This window comes from Ursus americanus, chromosome 7, assembly GCF_024610735.1.
Source record: "Ursus americanus isolate L20-20 chromosome 7, mUrsAme1.1.p, whole genome shotgun sequence".
In the NCBI taxonomy this organism is placed as follows: domain Eukaryota; kingdom Metazoa; phylum Chordata; class Mammalia; order Carnivora; family Ursidae; genus Ursus; species Ursus americanus.
Window position 1 is genome coordinate 67,825,681 of NC_142133.1, and position 22,297 is coordinate 67,847,977.

The following is a 22,297-nucleotide window of genomic DNA, read 5'->3' on the forward strand; positions in this document are numbered from 1 at the left end:
AAGAACCAGAACATTACTAGAAACCATTCTGGATCCTTCTCTATAGAGATAACTCCACCCTAGAGGTAACTAATCTCTTGATTGTTGTAATGATCATTCATTCCTTTCTTTTTTTACCACAACCACCTATACACATTGGCCTAAACAACATAGTGTTTATCCCCCCTTGTTTTTGAGCTTTATACAATGGTGTTATATTGTATATAGTTCTCTGCAGCTTAATGTTTTTCACTCAATATTGTTTCTAAGAATCCTGCTTATTATGTGTTTGTTCTATTATTTTCACTGTTTTGAGTTACCATAATATATCCATTTCCTGCTGTGTACATTTGTACCGTTCCCTGGTTTTACTTTTGCAATTATAAGCAATAATGCCTTGAATATTGTTGTTAAGTATGTCCTGATGCAAGTATTTGAGAAGTCTCTCTAGGGTCTTTTTTTTTTTTTTTTTAATTTTATTTATTTTGAGAGAGAGGGCACCTGAGTGCAGGCACCTTTGTGAGCGGAGGGGGGGCTGGGGGGGCAGAGGGAGAGAGAGAATCTCAAGCAGACTCCATGCTGAGCGCCCTGGGCATGGCTTGATCTCACAACTGTGAGATCCTAACCTGAACCGAAATCAAGAGTCAGATGCTTAACCGACTGAGCCCCCCGCACCCCCTGGGGTCTTTGACATAGATGTGGAATTGCTGGAGCACAGGGGGGTTGTGAATTCAAATTATTTTCCCAGGTGGTCACATCAGTCTTCACTCCCAGCATCCATGTATCAGAGCTCCTTTTCTGCTTGCTCAAGGCTTCTTACCTTAGGACCACGGAGTAGTTTCAAATGGTTTCTCATTGTGATCCTAATTTTTACTTCCAGACCACCAATGAAATTGAGCATCTTTCATGTGTTTATTGGCCAATTGAGTTTTCTCTTTTGCAAAACCCGTTTGTTTCTTTTGCCCCAATTTCTTTTTTTTTTTATTTCTAAAGCTACTATTATTTTTTTTTATTAATAATGATTTTTTATTATATTATGTTAGTCACCATACAGTACATCCCCGGTTTCCGATGTAAGGCTCGATGATTCATTAGTTGTGTATAACACCCAGTGCACCATGCAATATGTGCCCTCCTTACTACCCATCACCAGTCTATCCCATTCCCCCACCCCCCTCCCCTCTGTAGCCCTCAGTTTGTTTCTCATAGTCCATAGTCTCTCATGTTTCATTCCCCCTTCTGATTACCCCCCCTTTCTTTATCCCTTTCTTCCCCTACTGATCATTCTAGTTCTTATGTTCCATAGATGAGAGAAATCATATGATAGTTGTCTTTCTCTGCTTGACTTATTTCACTAAGCATTATCTCCTCCAGTGCCGTCCATGTTGTAGCAAATGTTGAGAACTCATTCTTTCTGATTGCTGAGTAATATTCCATTGTATATATGGACCACAACTTCTTAATCCAGTCATCTGTTGCAGGGCATCTTGGCTCCTTCCACGATTTAGCTATTGTGGACATTGCTGCTATGAACATTGGGGTGCATATGGCCCTTCTCTTCACTACGTCTGTATCTTTGGGGTAAACACCCAGTAGTGCAATGGCTGGATCATAGGGTAGCTCAATTTTTAACTTTTTAAGGGACCTCCACACTGTTTTCCAGAGTGGCTGTACCAACTTGCATTCCCACCAACAATGTAGGAGTTGCCCCAATTTCTATTGGGTTGTCTTTTTCTTCTTGAGTTGTAGGGATTCTTTTTATATTCTCGATGTTAATATACGTGGCGAATGTCTTCACCCAGTTTGTGTCTTGTCTTTTGTCTTTGTGGTGTGTTTTGTTGAACAAACTGTTCATTTTAAGCAAGTCACATTTATCAATCTTTCCTCTCATGAAGTTTTGCCTTTCACATTTATTTCTTTAATCAACATTCTGTTGGGTACTTGAAGGGAACCCTCTGTGTAGCTCACTTCTGTCCAATATTCTGTCCTGCAAACTCTAACCACTTTGGTCTCCTTAAACTCATCTTCCCAGCTTAGAGTCCTCTGGGCTCCAACTGTTCTCTTCACCGTCATCTGGAAACTCTCGAGGCAATGAGCTGGGGTAATCGTAAGCTTCACCTCATTTGTTTCCCATCTTTCAGAGATTCCTCCTTTGTTGGTTCATGCCCAGCATCTCGAAAACTATTGTTTCATATATTCTCTCTAGTTTTTTTTAATTGCTTCAGCTGAGAGGCTAGGTCTGGTCTCTACTAGTCCATCATGGCCAAAAGCAAAAGTCTTTCCACATCCTGTTCATTTATTTCTAGGTATTTTATATTTTTTGTTGCTAGTGTTTAAAAATTGTTTTGTAACTGTTACTGGCATATACAAATATAATTTGTTCTTGTTAATTTTATGTCCAACTATCTGGCTATACTCCCTTACTCTAATAATTTATCTGTAGATTCTTTTGGGTTTTCTGTATAGGTAATCATATCATTTACAAATAATGGCAATTTTGTTTCTTCCTTTCTAATTATTATACTGTTACTACACTAATTAAATCTGCTGATGAAGTGTTCACTAGAAGCAGTGATGGTGGATCTCCTAATTCCTGATTTTAAAGGGACTATTTCACCATTAAGAATGATGTTCACTCTAGATTTTTGGTAGATCTCCTTTTCAGGTTTAAAAATGTCCTTTTCCTCTTGGTTTGCTTAGTACTTATTTATCATCAGTGGGTATTAGCTTTCTATCAAATGATTCTGTATCTATTGAGAACACAATTTTTTTCCTCCTTTAATCTGTTAATGTGGTAAGTTTCACTCAACAGATTCTTCTCATGTGAAACAAACTTGGCATTCTTAGAATAAACCCAATGTGTTCATGATGTGTTTATTTTTTAGACATTGCCAGACTTAGTTTACTAATATTTTGCTTCAGATTCTTGCTTCCATGTTCTGTGTTCAAGATTAGCCTGTAAATTTCCTTTCTTTTTTACTTTGCTTGTCTGGTTTTGGTCTCAGACTTATCCTGGCCTGCTATAATGAGTTGCCCTTTTATATAAAAGGGTTTGCCCTTTTTCCGTTCCCTGGAAAAGTTTTCATAAGCTATGAAATGGTCCTTGAAAGTTTAATAGCACTTGGTAATATCATGCGGATCTCCGTGTTTTCTTTGTGGGAATGCTTTAAAATATCTGTCTCGTTCCTTGAATGTTTATGAGATCATTTAGGATTTCTGTTGTTTACACTCAGCCACGTGTACACTCAGTTCTGTTATAATGCTTGTTTTGAAAACACACATTAGCTCCAACAAAGTTACTATATTAAGGAACAATTAGAGTGTAACATGAATTTCCTTGCTTATGCACCAGTGTTGTCCTGAAGAAACACTAGGTGAACACAGAAATCTGTACCCAGCTGACCAGGGTCCTGTAGGAGTACATAAACAGACACACGACACATCTCAAACACCTCACGGGCAGCTCTCTCAGTCGCCATGTGTGTTAGGAGTCACACCCAGCCATATCTGGGGCTACGATTTTCTGCCCGATTCCAAGTAACTTTTACCATTTGACAATAACCTACAAGCTGCAACCTTTTCCTTCTGTTGCTTAATCCACACTCAGCGTGCGTGGGGAGGGCGTGGTAAAGTGAGTGGGGGAGAAAGAAAACGAAGACGACACCAAGTTTTTGGTTTGGGTGACCTGATAGATGCTGACGTCATTTACCCAAAAATGCAGGAGGCTGAACAACCGTGGGGAGGTGATGAGCTCCACTTCAGACAGAGGATGTTCTAACTGCCTGAAGAACACCCAGTTCTTCAGAACTTCTGAAGTTCAGCAGCGAGTTCTGAGTTAGAAAGACAGAGGTGGAGGGGCGCCCGGGGTGGCTCATTGGTTGAGCGTCCAGCTCTTGATTTCGGCTCAGGCTGTGATCTCAGGGTTATGGGATCGAGCCCTCGTCAGGCTCTGCACTGGGCTAGCCGTGGAGCCTGCTTAGGATTCTCTCTCTCTGCCCTACTGCTCTCTCTCTCTCAAAAGAAAGAAAGAGAGAGGGAGAGAGAAAGAAAGGAAGAGAAGGAGGCGGAGGGAAGGAAGGAAGGAACAGTAGCAGAGAGGGAAGGGGCAAGGGCGATGTCTGCTCTTTGTCAGTGATAGGCCCAGGGGTGGGCCTTGGTGGCAAGGAGACATCCTCTTTCTCTGAAGCAGGAGGTCTGGCTCTGAGAGTGGGTGTCAGAAGAGGGTCGGGGGTATAAGGGGGGGCTCCGTGGGCAAATGTGATTTGAAGGACCCAGAGTAGGAATGATGGGTGGAATTGGGAATAATAATTCCCAAATAGTGGGGATAACACTGTGGGATGGGAGCGTAGGGTCAGAGGAGGGGATGCTGGCATTTGGTTTCGGGGGAGGAGCAGTCCTGGTGCTACCAAAGTGTGGGCATCGGCTGTTCCTCCAACAGATGTGTTCAGCACCGGCTGTCTCCACAGCTTTGGAGTCAGGCCCACTTAGGTTCAAGGCCACTGCTGCCACCAGCTTACTGTAAGCAAGTGACTTAATCTCTCTAAGCCTGTTTCGTCTTCTGAAAATAAGAATAATAGGACGCCTGGGTGGCTCCGTCGGTGAAGCGGCTGCCTTCAGCTCAGGTCATGATCCCAGCGTCCTGAGTCCCGCATCGGGCTCTCTGGTCAGCGGGGAGTCTGCTTCTCCCTCTGCCTGCCACTCCCCCTGCTTGTGCTCTCTCTCTCTCTGACAAATAAATAAGTAAAATCTTTTTTAAAAAGTGAAAACGAGAATAATAGTACATGCTTCGTAGGGCTGCTGTGAGGGAGAAATGGAGTAATACACTGTGGGCAGCCCCTCATCATCTCTGTCTCCAAGATCCAACCCTGGGCCCCAGAGGTGGCCCCTGCAGCTGTATTTGGGCAGTATAGTTCAGCTCCTTGAGACTGCACTCCTGGGAAACAGGTAACGTAGAATTTGGCACAAGCTTCTGATCCTACCTGCATTGCCCACGTTTCCGAAACACAGCATGGTAACATGGTAGAAACTCGACGTCCCCTTCTGTCTTAGCAGGTACTTTGTGCCCACAGTCAGTGATTTTCCACTGTTGAGAAACTGTTCTGTGGGGATGTGCGCGTGCGTGTGACCCGCACACCCCGGGGTGAGCAGAGCTTCCTGTGAGCCTGTTCCTAAGTCAGATGGGCAATGAGGAGAAGCTGACCCAGCTCTTTCCCTGGTGCCCTGTGATGCCAAGGGTCAGATACCCATCTCAGTGGCACAAGGGCAGAGAGTTCAAGCATCATATAGACCAGGTCACACCGTGCACTGTTACTCTGAGGTCAGGTTCCTTCTCGGGCTACCGTGTTTTTGGAGGAAGCCGGATGTTTCATGCTTTGAGGGGTATATCCTGTCTGAGCGTGAGTCTGGGCTCTGACAATCATAGGTGAGAGTCTGGAACTAAGAGGTGGCCAAGGTGTAATGAGGAAGTGGAAGGGGGCCTGGCCCTGGGCGGGGATCTCCAGAGAGCTGACCCCATGGAAGGGACAGAGCAGGGGGCTGGAGGGGAATGCAGGGGGCAAGTCTGCACCTCCTGGTCTTCTGGGCTTCTCTAGAAGTTGCTGGGGCATCAACCAGGACTCCCATGGCTTCCCCAACCCCTCCACAGATACTGTGGCCTGCTGCCCTGGGCTACTCCACTTCTTATCTCTTCCAAAAGGAAGGAAGGAACCCACCTCCCACATGGCCATCTCTGCTCTCGGAACTGTGGGGTCCAGGATATGTGGCTAAGGGGACATAGCCAGGTGCAGTGACATCAGGCACCCCCACCTCCCCTCCTTGGGCGGTGGTTTCCCAGGAGATGGGATGAGAGGGCTGGCCATGGTCATATTTTACAGACTCAATAGAAGATAAATCCTTTAAAATATATATATATATATTTTTTTTTAAATAAACTTCAGTGGGTCTTTCTTCCCCAAAGATATGGCCTTTAGAAAACTGTGGTCCTTGTGCTTTTATAAGATACAATTTCAGAAAACTATTTCCACGAAAATAACTTCTGTTCAAAAAAATGATTGATCTTTGGTGGTTCAATATCAGTCTGTGTCTGATTCCAGAAAGTGTTGCCAGCTTATCTGAACAAACAGAAAGCCTTGAGAAACGCCTCTCTAGTCCTGCTCAGTCTCCTCCCCCGCTCCTGTCCCCATTTGCTCCCTCTGAGGTCTGTTGGTCTCAGTGCCTCTATCTGTGTCTCTCCTGATGTCATTCCCAGCATGTCCATCTGTCCCCACTCTGCCCATTCATGTGGTGTCTGTCAGCCTCTCTGTCAGATGTCCACTGGAGTGTCAGGAAGAACAAGAGGTCTGTGTGTCTGTCCTGTCGGGTGAGCAGGTTGTGGGTCTTCCTTTTCCAGGAATAGTTGCTCTTGGGATGGTTTCCAGGTCATGGTTACCCGGAGCTGGGTGGCCTGGAGCACAGGCCTATCTGACATGGTCTGTGGTCAACAAGCAAGAAGTGGCGGGTGAGGGTCCAGGAGCCCAGGCCAGTCCCTTCAGGAGATGTCCCTGAAGGCTCCATATCCCAGGGGAAAAAACGGGTCATGTGTAACCTTCAAAGTAGACGAGCTAAGGGACTGGGAAGAAAGGGACTTCGAGCCCAGAAGACGCTGGCTCCTGCTGTTCCTGCCCATATGAGGTCAGACCTCAGGCGAGGCTATAGCTGGTCCTCCTGCAAAAGGAAAAGAAACCAAAGAGACAGATGAGGGTGGGGGAGGACTCTGTCCGGCCCCAGACCCCTGTGGACGTGGCAGTGGCAGCTCCCTGCCTCCCTGGCAACTCCTCCAGTTCCCAACCCCTAGAATAAAGCTGCAGCCCCCGTTTTTCTCCAAGTCCATCCAGCAGTTCCCCATCTATGTGTCGTTCTAAGTGTGCGTGTGATCTCAGTGTTACTTGGCCGGAGTCTGAGCCATCCACACTGAGAATGAGGGACCGATGACAGTGTCACTTCCTGCCGATCCCGTATATGGACAAGTGCTGGTATTTGTGAGTGTGCGAGCATCTCCAAACAGGTGGCCATGTGCTTGTGAAAGCTGCCGGGCCACACGCCTTGACACTGCGGCACCAGCTGGCCTTGGCCTCTGAGCTGGGCTGGGCATGCAGAAACGAGTAAAACACAGCCCCCGCCTTCAAGATCCCCACAGTCCACGGGGAAAGCCAGCCAGCAGGCATCTCGTCGGGCAGCGGGATCAGTGCCCTGGAAGCAGGAAGAATAAGCTTCAGAGCGCAGCTCAGCACAACCTGTGGGGGAAAGAGTAGAAGACCACCCAGCTTTTGGCTCCCAGGCGGGAGGATGGTGCCATCACAGGAGGCGTAGCCCCAGGCGGAAAGAAGATGAGTTCAGTAGTTCGGGGCTCTTTGAAAGTGACTCCATGCTTGTGGGACATCAGGTGGAGACATGCAAATTAGAGCCAGATATGTGGATCGAGAACGTGAAGGAAGTCCGGGGGAGGGGGCAGGTCTAGGAGTCTCCAGGTAGAAGAGGGGCTCGAGATCAAGCCAGTGGATGAGGTGCCTGATGTTATGGAGACCAAAGGGAGCAGGGGCCAAGGAAGGAGCCCTTCCACACCACATCTAACAGATAATCGAGGGAGGGAGACTGAGCAGGGATGAGCAGAGTCGCTGACGAAAATCCAGGAGGGACGCCTGGGTGGTTCAGTTAAGCGTCTTCCTTCGGCTCAGGTCATGGTCCCTGGGTCGTGGGATCGAGTCCCACATCGGGCTCCTTGCTCAGCGGGGAGTCTGCTTCTCCCTCTGCCTGCCACTCCCCCTGCTTGGGCACGCTTTCTCTCTCTCTCTAACAAATAAATAAAAATCTTTAAAAAGAAAAAGAAAGAAGAAAGAAAGAAAGAAAAGAAAGAAAGAAAGAAAAAGAAACCAGGAGCAGGGGTGCACAGGTGGCTCGGTTGGTTAAGTATCAGACTCTTGATTTCGGCTCAGGTCATGATCCTAGGGTCATGAGATCAAGCCCCATGTTGGGTTCCACGCTCCTTGGCGAGTCTGCTTCTCTTCCTCTCCCTCTACCGCCCCCCCACTCATGCTCTCACCTACTCTCTCTCAAAAATAACTAAATCTTTAAAAAAAAAAAAATCCAGGAACATATGGCATCAATGAAGCTACAAGAAGAGTCTCTGCAAAGGCGGGAGTGTTCAACTGCGTAAATGCCTCAGGGACAACTGGGGACCTGGCGGTCAGTCTCACACTGGCTCATGTTTGTGCTTCCCTGGGTGTTGGGACCCGTGTACGTGGGGTGCCCACCTCTGAAGGCTCTGCCGGTGGGAGGGGTCCTCCCCAGAGGGCACCTTTGGAGTGGGGCCAACCATGAGGATGCACAGACCGGTGAGGATCACGCAGGTGGGCACGGCCCCGATGAGGACCTTGAGGGTCACCACCACCTGCTCCGCCTGCTTGCAGGCTCCTGCCTCGTAGCCCGCAAACCTGGAGAAACAGCATCCCACAGATCCAGCTCAGATCCCACCGGGCCTGGCAGGAGGGGTCCCGGGTACCCCACCCCACACTGCCCTGACACTAGGAGTCCTTTCCCGGCCAGATCGGCTTAACCATGGCAGAAGGGAGCGTCGAGGGAATGGGCTGGCCAGGGAGCTCTGGCAGAAATGAGAATGTGGGGAGCTGGGGCTTCAGAAGGGGTACAGCTCCCGAGAAAGGCCCCTCTCAGTCATGTGCACGGAGAAAGCTGGGGCAGGTGTTGCCCTACACTCTAAAGAGCAGACAAGTGGCCCGCTAGGGTGGAGAACTCTGCCCCCTTCTTCCCACCCCACTCGTTGTTTGTGCCTCTAGTACAGCCCAACGCTGGGACTCACTCCAGACTGAGAGTGGAGATACCCAGGGCGCATGCGCCGGAAAGCTTGGTGAAGAAGACGTAGGATGAGTAGAAGATGGTCTCCAGGCCTGGGCCGTGCTGGTGCTGCTGCTGGAAGGCATCCACCACATCTGGAAGCATGGACCTGGGGGACAGGGCTGCAGAATTATTCCTTGTATCCCCTGGACAGCCGCCAGCCTGAGAGCTCTCTGGGGACGGAGACCACATCAGATTCATCCTTGGGTTCCTGCTGCCCAGGACCAGGACTGGCCCACAGAGAGCCCAGCAATGCGTGTGCTCGCCTTTCAGCCCCATTCCCCAACACAGCTGCCCACCATTCCTGCCGCCTGGTGCTCTTTCAGGAGAGCTCCAAGGACGGAGCCGGTGGCCTCCATCTCCTGCAGGTGGGAGAGCCCCTCCCCAGCACAGGCTGGACACAGGGGCCTGGGACAACAGGTGGATGGGAAAGAGAGCATCCCCATTAGGAAGGACGTGAAGCTCCCGCACTGCCTTCCCCTCACCCAGCCTACCAGGGTAGCAGCAAGGACACAGCAATGCTCAGGCCAGATACCAAGGCCACCACATATGCCACAGGTGCTGTGGGTACAGCAGCCAACAGGATTACAAAAGGCACCATCACCTGGGGAGACAGATGTACCAGCTGATCCTTCCATCTGCCCCTGACATGCTCTTTCATTCCTACACTCACCGGTCTTTACTAATAACCCCTGTGCCTGGTCCTTTGCTAGGGACTGAAGACACAAGCAAATAGAGATCAGCCCTGCCAGCCCCCGGGAGACTCAGGCTCCAAGGCTACCTCCCTGACCCTGCCACCTTCCCTGCAGCCACCCCAGGCCTTGCTTCCTGCATCACTCACACAGATCCCGAAGGCCGATGTCTTCTTCCCAAATCGTTGTATAACCCACTCCCACAGTGGGGTGCTCAGCATAGCCGAGACCTGCGAACAGACAAAACCATCCCAGCCCGGGCCGTGCTGCCAATGCCTTTACCCACCTAGGTTCTAGAAGCCCTGGTTTTTAGGTGGGATGCTCGACCTTGACTTTGCCCCCTGGTTGGAACCAGTGGCTATGAACTTCATGACTCCGCCTTCAGTCCCACCCTCTGCTGGAGTGCAGGTGACTAAGATCACAAAGGAGTCCAGAATGTTGACCGGAATTCTGGCCACACATCTCTTGTCAAGAACCACACCAGGGGTGCCTGCGTGGCTCAGTCCATTAAAGCATCTGCCTTCAGTTCAGGTCATGACCTCAGGGTCCTGGGATCAAGCCCTGCAATGGGCTTCCTGCTCAGCAGGGAGTCTGCTTCTCCCTCTTCCTCTGCCCTCCTCCGCACTCGCGCTCTCTCTCCCTCCCTCCCAGGACCGCTTACCAGGATGGTTAGCACCACGCCCTGGACATGCTCGTGTAGCCGGGAGGCGTGTGTACAGAACAGGACCAGGTAGCTCTGCTCCACCTGAGGAGGCCAAAGGAAGTGGTCGTGTACAAGGAATAGCAGGAGCTCAGAAGTCAAGGGCAAGGCCTAGGTCGCAAGTCTGGCCTCTTCTTTGGGACCTCAAACACAGTTGCTCCAGTCGTCATGTATCATGTGGACCCCTCCCCCACAAAGGACACTTAGACCCGAAACAGGTATAAACACTCTTCCTTGCCCATTTCCCCCTTAACCCTGCGAATGGACCTTGCTACCCAGATCTTGTCAGCGCCCCAGTGTCTAGGCCTTGACCCTCCCTGGTCCCACAAGCTCTGTCTAGGTCTCTCTCCTCCCTGCACTGGGCTCTCTGGAACCCGTGGCAGCCACCGTTTCTCTCTATTTAAGCCTAACTCCGGTTGGTGGGGCCGAGAGGCTGACGCTGAGCCTACACAGGGTCAGTATGGCCAGAGCCAAGGCCAGAGCCAAAGCCAGAGGTACCTGAATGGCTGCTGAGATGAACAGGAAGGAGATCACCAGCTTCAGGTAGGGCGGGTGCCGGACAGTGAGGCGCAGCCCAGCCAGGAAGCTCAGGCCTTGGCCGGAGGCTGGGTCAGAGGAGCCTGCAACACAGGAAAGTGACACTTCGGCTTGTCAGAGTTCCAAACCAAAACCCAGGCCCAAGAGGAACCTGTCCCAGCTTCTGCTTCCCGTGCCCTGACTGCACCCCCTTACCTGGTCGCTCCTTCACCCCGAGGCACAGCAAACCACTGCAGACAGGGTAAGTCAAAGCGAGCACGGCGGCTGCGATGGAGTAGAGACGAGCCTGTGGGACAGGACAGAACCGGGGTGTGGGTGATGTCTCCAACCTACAGAAGTGGGGACACCCTGGGCAGGAGTCCTTCCCAGTGGGGCAGAGGGACCTTCAGTCCAAGCCCAAGGGTGCTGGGTGCCTCTCCTCCCAATCACCGGAGCAGGAGATGGAGATCTCTGGGCCCACAATGGTCCTGCTGCCCGTGTGCCTCATGCATGAACAGGAGGGCATCCATGCCACCAGGGGTCGGAGCTCTTCCTCTCCCTCTTTCTCTCTCATTTTTTAAGGCAAACATTCATTGGTGGCCCTTCTGCACGCTAGACCCGGAGGGTACAGTGATGAATAAGTGACTCCCGTCCATCCCCAGTAAGGGGCTTGGAGTGTGCAAGACAGACTCAAGAGCAGACAGGTACAGCATAGTGAGGCGCGAGGACCCAGATAAAGGGCGAAAACAGACACGCCATGGTGCTGTCATCCAGGGGAAGATACATAAGTAATAAAATCCACGTAAAGACATGCCTGGGAGCAACAGTCACCCGCCTGAGCTGAGGTTGTCTCTGTGGAGGGGAAGAAAGAAGGAGGTGGACAGGGCCTCACCTGGGTGGGCTCAGCGCAGTGGCACAGGACCCCACATTCAGGAGGGAGCTGTGATAGGCATTAATGCTCTGCTCTCACTGTCTTGAAACGCTTGATCATTTTATCTACAAATCTGTGTTTTGTGTGAAGTCAATGGGACGACACAGCAGGAGCCGCGGGAAGCTTTGGGCCTGGGCTCACATGAGGCTCCACCTCCCGGGGCTGGACTTCTCAGCCTCCTGCTGCCCATTCCTTTGCACTCCAGGCCAGGCCAACCCAAGGCCACTGTCACCCCCAACCAGAGAGTGACCCAGTACTTCTGGGGTGGGGGCCTAAGTGTATATATGGAGAGGGTCGATCTGGGAGGGGCAAGGCCACAACCTTCTGGCCCTAGGCCAGCAGCCATGATGAGTCTGAGGGCACCTGGGTGGGGCCACTCGTGCACCTTCACCCAAGCAATCCCTTGGTTAGGGCAGTGGGCCATGGGAAGGACAGACTGGTTTCCCCACTCTCTCTAGAGCCCTGTCTTTTCATTCTGCACCGTACCTAGGCAAATTTTGTAGCTGGCCCTGCAGATGGGTCTGGGGATGGGTACACAGGACTTCACTGTAATGTTTTCTTAAGTGGGTGCTGGGCCATGATGTGGCATTATTCTCATACCATTGATTCTCAAATGCTGGTGGGGGTCAGAATCCCCTGGAGGGCTTGTTCAAATATAGATTGCCGGCCCCCTCCCAAAATTTGTAAATCATTGGTTCTGGGTGGGGCCTAAGAATCTGCCTTTCTACCAAGCTTCCAGGTGATGCTTCTGGTGCTGCCCAGGGACCACACTTTGAGAACCACAGCTGTATAAGTTTTTGTAAATCTGAAATATTATTAAAGGAGCAGATGAAGCAGAATGATGCAGAGAACACTGAGGAGAGACCACAAACCCAAGCTGAGGAGGAGCAGCGGGGCAGGGTCCTGAAGGTGAGGGCCACCCACGTTGGAACTACTTTACAGTGTCACCCTGACTGGGCTGGGGGAATGGCTGGAGGCTGGGGTACCGGGGGGGGGGGGGCGGGGAGACTATGCAGTACTGGGGTGACCCAGAGATGTTGGGGATGCAAGGTCCAGAAGATCGGGGGCCTAACATGTGCAAGGGGTTTGGTAATGGGTTGGAGTGGGGCTCAGGGCTGGAGAGGGAGGGGACTCCATGTTGGCTCCCGGGGTTTGGGCGCATAATGGTATCATTTGCTTAAGGGAAAAATAGCTGAGCTGGTTGGGTAACATAGATGCACGTCCCTTAGTTGCATCTGGTTTGCGAGGAGAGGAAGGGCACTGCCTCCAGGTGTCCCTCCTCCGTGCCCTGGGGGTGAGGCCGGGGTGGGGCGGGCCACAGAAGGGGCTTTACCCAGAGCGCTGCAGGGACGCCAGACCCTCTCCCCTGCCCCTGCCCGTGCCCGTGGCCCTTCCCCACCCCTCTGCCCTCCTGCTGCTCTGCGGTCCGCTTTCCCGGGTGGAGAAGCGGGGTCAGCGGGACGGAGGGAGGGAGAGGTGCGGGCCGCGGGGGCACTCACCGCGTCGGGGGAGACAGCGACCGGCCCGGCGAGCGCGGCGTCCTCGCACCTGTGCGGCCGGTGGGCGCCCGAAACGATGAGCCCGTGCACGGCGGCTCCCATCAGCGTCCCCGCCATCTCCATGGTCATCCCTGGGACAGAGTGGCGCCAGGTGACGGGCGCTGGTGGGCCCGGGGGCCGCGGCCTCCCGCCCGGCCTCACGCCCGCACTCACGGTACGCCGTGGCCGAGTCCCGCTCCGTCGGGCAGGGGGTCAGGAGCATGGTGAGCGCCGCGTAGGGCACCTGGAAGAACTGGGGACGCCCGGGCCGGGCTCAGGCCGGGCCCCCCAGGCCGGCACGTCCCGGCTGATGCCCCCCAAGCCCAGAGTAAGGGGCGGAGGGCCGGAGGGGTGGGTCCCTCAGGGACACCTACCCTCTCCCTTCACACACTTCACGGTGGCCACCGACCAGCAATGGGGTCCCAGGGGTCCAAGCCCCCGCCAGAGGGTGCACCGGCTTACCGTGGCCAGCGCCTGGAACAGGCAGTAGAAGCTTGTGTACCAGAGGCCCCGCAGGCTGGTGAAGGGGGGCAGGAACCACAGGAGGAAGTAGGCCACGGTGATGAAGGGCGTGCAGCCCAGCACCCTGTGGAAGCACAGCGGGCATGGAGCGCCAGGACAGGGGACAGGAAGGGCAAACCCGGAACAACCACACCCTTCTGGGCATAAGTCCTCTGCCCCAACAGGAGCCCTGGCCTGGGGCTGCCAGGGCAGGCGCCATGGAGGAGGAGAGGGAGAGGTGGCTGAGGGATGTGTCGGGAGCCTGGGGCGTGGGGCCATTCACTGCAGAGGTCCGGGGCACTTGGGTGTTGGCGTTGCCATTCCCTGCATCCGGGGCCCTGGAGCACCAGCGAGGCCTATCTCCTTTGTGAGGATTTCCAAGGCCTCCAGCCCACCCTGGTCACACATAGACCCTGGATCAGGCCTGGGAGCCTACGAAGCTTTGTCCAGCCCTGTGCCACCTGGTGACAGAGAGGCCCCAAGACTGTCTCTGAACTGCATGGCTCAGCCTGACCTAGTCCCGCACCGACACCTACTACTGTCTCATCCTCTCACCATCCACAGGGGTTTCCACTAAGAAGCAGGGCTGTGACAAACACAGTGGCCTCAGGCCAAGGTTGGAAGCCAGGACCCTGAGGGCTATGGGGCTGCTCACCATGGCATGAGGCGTCCAGACCCTGTCCTTCTGCTTCTGTTGATGAAGAACCCAGCCACAGGGTCGGCAGCTGCCCCAGACACCTTCCCTCCAAACAGGGCAAGTGACACCTGGGCAGCAGGGACCTGAAAAGCACAGGTGGGAAGATGGCTGAGGCCTGGCAGAGTCAGAGAGAGTGCGGCCCACCTTCCAGGAGAAAGCGCTGGGAACCTGGCAGGGGCAGAGCCGCGGTGTAAGGGTCTATGGGGTCTCTTTCCCAGGACAAGTTCGGATGGATCTAAGGGCAAAGCTCCGTTAGCGAAGAGAAGGGCAGGGGGAGGAGCTGACGGCCCCACACTGGCACGTTCCCATTACCACTCCTGCCCAGCCGCTTTTGGAGAAGACCCGGGGACCCCTCATCTGTGCAAGAAGGGCGACAGAGGTAGACTTTTTGTTTTACAATGACCATGTTTTATTAACCTTTCTGAGTACATAAATGACACACTCATTATAAAAACATTCAAACAGTACAGAAAAATACTGAGCAAAGCTCGTCTGAAATCCCCCATCCTGAGACAAGCGCCAGCGCATTTTGGTGATCACCCTTTCAGGCGTTTGTTTATGTGCATTCGTAATTTATGATTTTGCATAAATGAGATCGTATCAGTGTCATGTAACAAAATCATGGGGCTACATGAGAAATCTTTCTGCTTCCCCTCTATCCTCCATTCCCTCCTCTAGGCAACATTAACAGCCTATGTAGATCCTTCTGTAACTTGTTTGCTTCATGCTTGTACTTGAATCATGTACAGCCACATATTTACACATACCCATGTACCCACATGTATGGGGCATGTCTTCATTTCGGTAAAATGGGATCAATTTGTATACTCATCTCTAAAAGCAACTTTTCTTACTTGACAGTGCATCGTGGAAATCCCTCCAAGTCAAATGTATAGATCTAGCTCGTTCTTTTGAATGACTACACAATAGTCCATTATGTGGATAGTACACAACTTGTTATCCAACTACTTCTGTATTGTTGGGCATTCATATTGTTTCCCCATTTTTTACCACAAACAGCCTGCAATAAACATCCTTAAGGGGGTTGCCCTCAAAGGCATTTGGCTTCCTGTCAGTTTGGGGACTGAAGTGCCATCTATCCAGTGAAGGACAGGTCGGGGCAGGAGAACTGGGTACCAAGGAAGATGGGAACAGGGGGCCCTGGGGTGCTTCCCACACTCACCTGTGCCACATCGAGCAGGAAGAGTTGCAGGTAAAAGGCTGTGGCGCTGGAGGCCACCTGGTTGGGGATCCCACCAATGCCATAGCACACCTTGGTACAGAAGGAGAGCTGACCGGCTCTGCTGTCCTGGGGGGCGGGGAGGGGGGAACACAGGAGCTAAGCTTCCCACCTGTGCAGATACCCAACAGTTCCCACACCCTCCTGAGCCTCCGTAAGCACCCTGAGGTCCCTATACCTTGAGGGCTTTTCCAGCAACCTCAGTCCTCATTTACCCTAAATCATCTTAAAGGGAAGTGAGACAAAGAGGGGAAAAAAATCCTAAGCCATGACCTCTCAAAGATCCCACATCCCACGGGACAAGTTCTTCCTATTTCCCTCTTAATGCTTCCTCCTGCTAGTCCATTTTGTTCTCTGAGTCAGCAAGCCAGAGCGAAGTGGGGGGTCAGGAGGCTCCCAACTCTGCCACCAACTCCCGGTGGACCTTGAATAAATCACTGTATCTCTCTAAGCCTCCTATGTCAAACAGAATATTCCTGCCAACTTCAAGGGTTGTCTTGATGAGCAAATGAAGCTGAGTGTTATTTGTGCCAGGAGCTGATTGTTATATGTTGAGGACTTCGGCCAGTCCTCGAACCACTGGCAGCCTGAAATCAGCTGTGGTGAATTTATACCACAGGAATCAGCAAACACTACAAATGAGAGTTGCTTTCTTTATTTTCTTGGAGAGACTGTTTACCAGCCCACCACTGAAATAAAGCAATGCTTATGACTCCAAATGTGTGTGTGTGCCCACACACGTGTGCGTGTGCGTGGAGATAGAGACATATCTCATAAGCCCTAAGCTACCCAGTGAACTCCAGACTGGAATATTCGACTGCCTACTCACAGAGCCACATGGTTGCCTACCAGGCATTTCAGTTTAGCATGGTCAAAACACAGCTCCTGATTTCCATCCATTGTCTAAACCAATTCCTAACCCTATTGTCCCTATTGCATTAAACGGCCCCACTGTCCAATGTCCATTCAGCAGCTCAGGCCACAAGCCTAGGAGCCCTTGATTTCTCTTTCCCAATTCCCCCACCAAATTCATCAGTGGCTTCCTAAGTGGTGGCTTCCCAGCTTCTGCTGTCATTCCCTACTATCCACTCTCTACCCAGCAGCCAAGGTGATATTTTCATAACATAAATTTGATCATGTCTCATCTCTGCTTAGAACTCTCAACAGCTTGCCACTGCAGTTCGAATACAATTCCAAGTCCTTCCCATATAGCCTCCAGGAGCCCACCCAATCAGTCCCCACCACCTTCCCACCTGACTTCGGATAGCTCTCCTCAACCTTGGTAGCTTGTTTGCTATGCCTCAAAATGACCATGCCTGTTGCTGCCTCAAAGCCTTTGCACTTCCTATTCCTTCTGTCTAGAAGGCTCTTCCTGAGTCTTTGCAGAGCTGACTCCTTGCCAGTCAAGCCTGAATGTCATCTCCTCACAGAGGCCTGCCCTGACTACCCAGCTCTCTAGTGTACGTAATACCCGATACACTCATTTATTTTCTCCCTCTCCCCATGAGAATGTAAACTCTCTGAGAGCATGCACTATAATTTTTATTCACCACCATGTCCCCAGTACCTAGAACCGTATCTGGTATATTGTAGATGCTCAGTATATATTTGTTGAAATAAATGTCATGAAGACACTAGGTAAAAGGCTGTTTCTTCAAAAGATGCCGGGAATCCTTCCTTTTGATCCTTTGCTTGGGAATGGGAGGGGGTGTGGAGAGGACTATGACTTTACCCGTTTTAGTATCTTGCAGGACACCCCAACTCGGCCCTTTTGAAGGGAAGTTCTTGCCAGATAAGGGTTTATCATATCCTTTGCACACTCTTCCTACCCACAGAAGAAAACCACACATGAGGCAGGATGTCATCTCCTTTTCTGACGTTTGTGTGAACATAATTTCAATTTCCAGAAACTGAATAAGAGGCAGAATGCAACATGATAGCCCCACCCCACCCCATGTGGCCCTTGTTTCTCCCTAAACGCTCCTAGCAAGCTTCTGGCACACAGAAGTCACTTGAAAGATAGAGAAATTCCAGCTGAAATTTCTCTTGGAGGCTTGCGGATGTCAGTTTCTCCTACTTAAATCATAAGCTTTTCGCAGTTAACTGAGCACAAGTTTTAGCGCCGGACTAACTTGGATTCAAATTCTGTCTGCCACTTCTAGCCGTGTGATGCAGGGCAAGGCACTTCAACAGCACTGAGCTTCATTTCCTCACATGTAAAATGGGGTAAAAAACAGACCGCAGAGGTCGTCATGAGAATTCAATGCTGGCACTTCCTCGGCAATGCCAGTGTTCCCTCTTGCCATTACTCTCCCCGAATGTCTCAATTTCCCTGGGAAATGAGAGTCCTCAGGGGGCCTCCCTATCTTTCTTTCTTGGGGGCCACAAGCCTTTGCTCGGAGGTGTCTGGCAGGAAGCACTGAGTCGACAAAGAGAACTAAAGTGCTGAAGTGAAGCCACACGCAAGTGGATGCGTTGAGCCTGGAGCCAGCGGTGGATCTCTGTTCAGCACGAAGCTCAGCGGTCCTAGCCCCTCTCGGACACAGCCACCCTGGCCGCCTTGCGCCCGGCCCCATCCACGCAGGGGATGAGGAGGCCCTGAGGACGCCCCTGGCTTCCCACCTGCCCGCTACCCTCCCAGGGGAGCCTGCTTGCCAGGAAGTCGTCTCTGGGGGGTCAGTCTGCAGGTGAGGCCGGTGCCGGGGTGTGAGGAGCTGGCTGAGCCTCCCCCTCGTGCCAGGACACTGGGGACAGGACGCAGCCCCTCCCACACACCGGGAAGTCCTACCTGCCCAGGGTGCCCCAGAGCTCTGGGAAGACCTGGAGTGTGGCGTACAAGAGCCCGAGGCTGGGCATCAGGACAGCAGAGACCGGCCCTGGTCCTGCCAGCCCAGCCGAATCAATGCAGCAAGCTACTTCACCTGTCTAGGACTCGGTTTCCCATCCCGTTCTCTTTGGGGCTCCCGAGTATCTCGGCCTCTCGACTCTCAACTGTCCAAGTCCACTAGGGGGGCTCAGAAGCCTGAAGGCTGGGGCCCGCGCCCCTCCCGCCGCCTCCCTCGCGCAGCCCCGGCTCCCCCCTCGCCCTCGCCCTGCGCTCACCGAGCCGCGCCCCAAGGTGCGCGCTTCCGGCTGGGGTGGCGGCGCCTCGACGGCGGGGGCCGGGGGAGCGGCGGGGGACGCGGCCATGGCTCACGGCAGCTCCGCCCGCGGCCGTAGCCCTGCGGCGTTATCACCCGGCCCGCGGCCCGGCTCCCGCGAGGAGGGCGGCTCCGGGGGCCGAGTGGGCGCGGCGCGGCGAGGGGCGGGCCGCGGGCAACGCGGGGACAGCGGGAAGCCGCGAAGGGCGCCGTTTCGTTTCCCGCAGGAGCCCAGATTTGCCGGGGGTGGCGCGGGCGCCGGTAAGTCCCTCGGGACCGCTGTACTGGGGGCAGGTCCCCGAGGGAGTTAGAGCCAGCGCCGGTTCGCGCTGGACACCCTAAATCCTCGCGGGTGAAAAAAACCGCCAGATCCATTTATTTGAAAAACGAAGCAATAGAATTGACTTGCTTAGACTGACTATGGCCGAATAGGTTAACAACCTACATTTGATGCGAGATGCCTGAAACACACATTGTCCAGCCTCCCGCAGATGAGATGGGTGTAGCCACGTAGTTCGGCCGGTGAATGAAAGCTGAGCAGTGTATAATGGTTTCCCAGAAAAGTCCTTCAAAGGGAAGGGGTCACATCACACACAGAAAGTAACCGAAAACGCACCACAGACCTAAGTGTAAAGGCTAAAACTATAAAACACCTCGAAGAGAACAGGAGCAAATCTTCATAACCTTGGGTTAGATAACTTTTCTTAGGACACAAGATGGACTATCTAAATGAAAAATTTTGTGCCGCAAACCATCTAACAAGTGAAAAGATAACCCACCGAGTGGGAGAATTATCTGCAAATCATAAAGACTGGTACTGGAATATATAAAGAACTCGTACAACTAACTCCACAATAAAAGACAACCCAATTAAAAAATGGGCAAAGGATTTCTATAGGTATTTCTCCAAAGGTAGACGAGCTCATGAAAAGCTGCTTATGTCATTAAGGAAATACAAAATTACAAGATACCACACCACTGGATGGCTAGAATTAAAAAGGACAGGAACAAGCATTGGGGAGGGTGTGCAGAAATCACACATCGCTGGTGGACAGACATGTAAACCAGTGCGGGCACTATGGCACGCTGGCTCTTCAAAAAGTTAAACATGGTATTACTGTATGACCCAGCAATTCTTCCTAAGTATAAACCCCAGAAAAAAACATGTTCACACAAAAACTTGAACAGAAATGTCCATAGCAATATTATTTATAACCCAAAGTGAAACCCGATTGTCCATCAACTGATGGGTAAATAAAATGTGGTGGATACATCCACACAATGGACTGTTACTCCGCAATAAAGAGAACATGGATGAACTTTGGAAACCTTAAATGAAAAGATGCAAAAACCATATATTGTATGATTCCATTTATATGCCATCTCCAGTAGAGGTAAATCTGCAGACGGAATAGGTTTGTGGTTGCCTAGGACTTTGGGTAGAGAATGGCTAAGGAGTACCCGGTTGAAGACAGGATGAAAATAGTCTAAAATTAGATTGTGGTGATAGTTGCACAATCCTGTGCTTATGCTAAAAGCCACTGAATTGTACACTTTAATTGGGTGAATGGTGAGGTGTGTGATTTATATCCCAATAAAGTTGGGTTGGGTTTTTTTTCCCTGTTCTTAAAAGGAAAAGTGTGTGCTTCTTCCCACTGGATGGAATGCAGACGTGAGTGGTGCTAGAGCAGCTCTCTTGTGGTCTGGGGTTAAGTGCTGGTGTTGCCAGATTAACAACACAAGTCTCAAGTTTTATGAAGCTGACCAGTCCTGAATTGCTTCCCTCTAGACTTTCACATGGAAAAAAATTAAATTTTGTTCTGTAAGTCACTATTATTTTAGATTTTTTTGTCACAGCTAAATATAATCAAGTATACATGCTACCCAGTCTAAATAAATAATTCCTTTCCTATGCCTCAATTCTTTTTTCTAGAGGTATAATTGACATTTAACAGTATACTAGTTTCAGGTGTACAAAGTAATGATTCAGTATTTGTATATCCTGCAAATACACCTCAATTCTTTAACCTACAAAATGCGTACCTTCTGTTTTCTTGGTTGCAGCCTTATCAACAGTGGAAGGATAATGAGATAATGCATTTAATTCCTTGGAAACTTAAACTCAAGCTGAAGTTTCTTTGGATAATCTACTTTCACATACATCATTTTATACCATTTTTAGGTCTGGAAGCACTTCGTTCCCAATATTTGTACTTGGCGCATACACAACCACAATTTTAATTTTGAAAAAAAGGAAGTAAAAAAAGAAACTCCTCGGGGCGCCTGGGTGGCGCAACGGTTAAGCGTCTGCCTGCGGCTCAGGGCGTGATCCTGGCATTATGGGATCGAGCCCCACATCAGGCTCCTCTGCTATGAGCCTGCTTCTTCCTCTCCCACTCCCCCTGCTTGTGTTCCCTCTCTCGCTGGCTGTCTCTCTCTCTTTCGAATAAATAAATAAAATCTTTAAAAAAAAAAAAAACTCTTCATCTTTTTTCCCTCCCTGCACAAAAAGGTAATTAAAAGGCATTTGTCCCTAACAGCTATTATTCTAGTTAAAGTGATGGCATGTTCTGAATGTAATTTTTAGTTAAAGACAAATACCTTAGACTTCAACAGATAAAACAGCATTACAATAACCAAGAACCTGCCTGTAATTAATATAAAACACTGATCCACGTAAAAATACCTGAAAGGATGCACACCAAAATGTTACTAGTGGTTATATTATTTGAAAGGTGAAATAGGTGATTTAAAGATCATTTCAGCATTTTATAATTTTCTACAATGAATAGGAATTATCTGTGAAAAAAATATTTAAAGCAAATGACAAAGAGCCAAATATTAGTCTACTGAATTACCCATTTCTATCTGAAGATTTAGTGTGATGAGCAATTTCTCAATTAAATGGTATGTACTTAGAGAAAGAACAAAGAAGTAAACCCTACCAAGGAGCCTTCATGCTAGTTCAACTCAGGACACAAATGTTTTTTTTTTTAAAAAAAGCCTACCTCTGAGCATTAAAATATCACATGTTAATATTTCTGAGGATTACATGAAAGTAACACTGATTAAAGTACGTGGCAAACAGAAGGCACCTAATAAATGCTGATTCTCAAACTGAATGACATTGCCAATGCCAAATAAAAATAACAAATGCACCCAGATGTAACTCTTGTATAAGAAACAACTATAGATTATTTCACAGATCCTTTTAATGAATTATTTCATTCTTAAGACAACAGTTAACCGTTAGCAAAAAACTGCTTTCAAAATAAGGCACTGAAATAGATGCAAAATACTGTATTTTCAACACAATAAAACGTAATGAAAAGTATCCCGAATGAGAAAAGTATATAAAATAAATAAGACCAGTTTTACAGTCTGCATAATGCATAATTTAACCATCAAATTAGAATCTGTAAAACTAGAAATGTACTTCTTGTACCAGCCTTAACAATGATTTTCAAAGAAACTGAT

General features: G+C 50.4%; 1 protein-coding gene across 6 annotated transcripts; it reads right to left on the reverse strand.

Annotated features, from left to right (window-relative positions):
- Positions 1 to 1,683: 1,683 nt before the first annotated feature.
- Positions 1,684 to 21,858, reverse strand: MFSD2B (MFSD2 lysolipid transporter B, sphingolipid). Of its 6 annotated transcripts, XM_045809321.2 has the most exons (14): positions 18,783 to 21,858; positions 15,624 to 15,749; positions 14,399 to 14,523; positions 13,705 to 13,828; positions 13,417 to 13,495; positions 13,204 to 13,334; positions 10,990 to 11,080; positions 10,756 to 10,877; positions 10,219 to 10,302; positions 9,707 to 9,787; positions 9,360 to 9,469; positions 8,831 to 8,974; positions 8,268 to 8,447; positions 1,684 to 6,681 (listed from the first exon to the last, which is right to left on the reverse strand). In XM_045809321.2, the coding sequence occupies exons 1-14, from the start codon at positions 18,867 to 18,869 to the stop codon at positions 6,657 to 6,659; spliced, it is 1,509 nt and encodes a 502-aa protein (XP_045665277.1). In that variant the 5' UTR covers positions 18,870 to 21,858; the 3' UTR covers positions 1,684 to 6,656. The 6 variants fall into 6 exon arrangements, with proteins under 6 accessions (XP_045665277.1, XP_087719956.1, XP_045665279.1 ...); XM_087863830.1 differs by lacking the exon at positions 9,360 to 9,469; XM_045809323.2 differs by lacking the exon at positions 8,268 to 8,447.
- Positions 21,859 to 22,297: the final 439 nt, after the last annotated feature.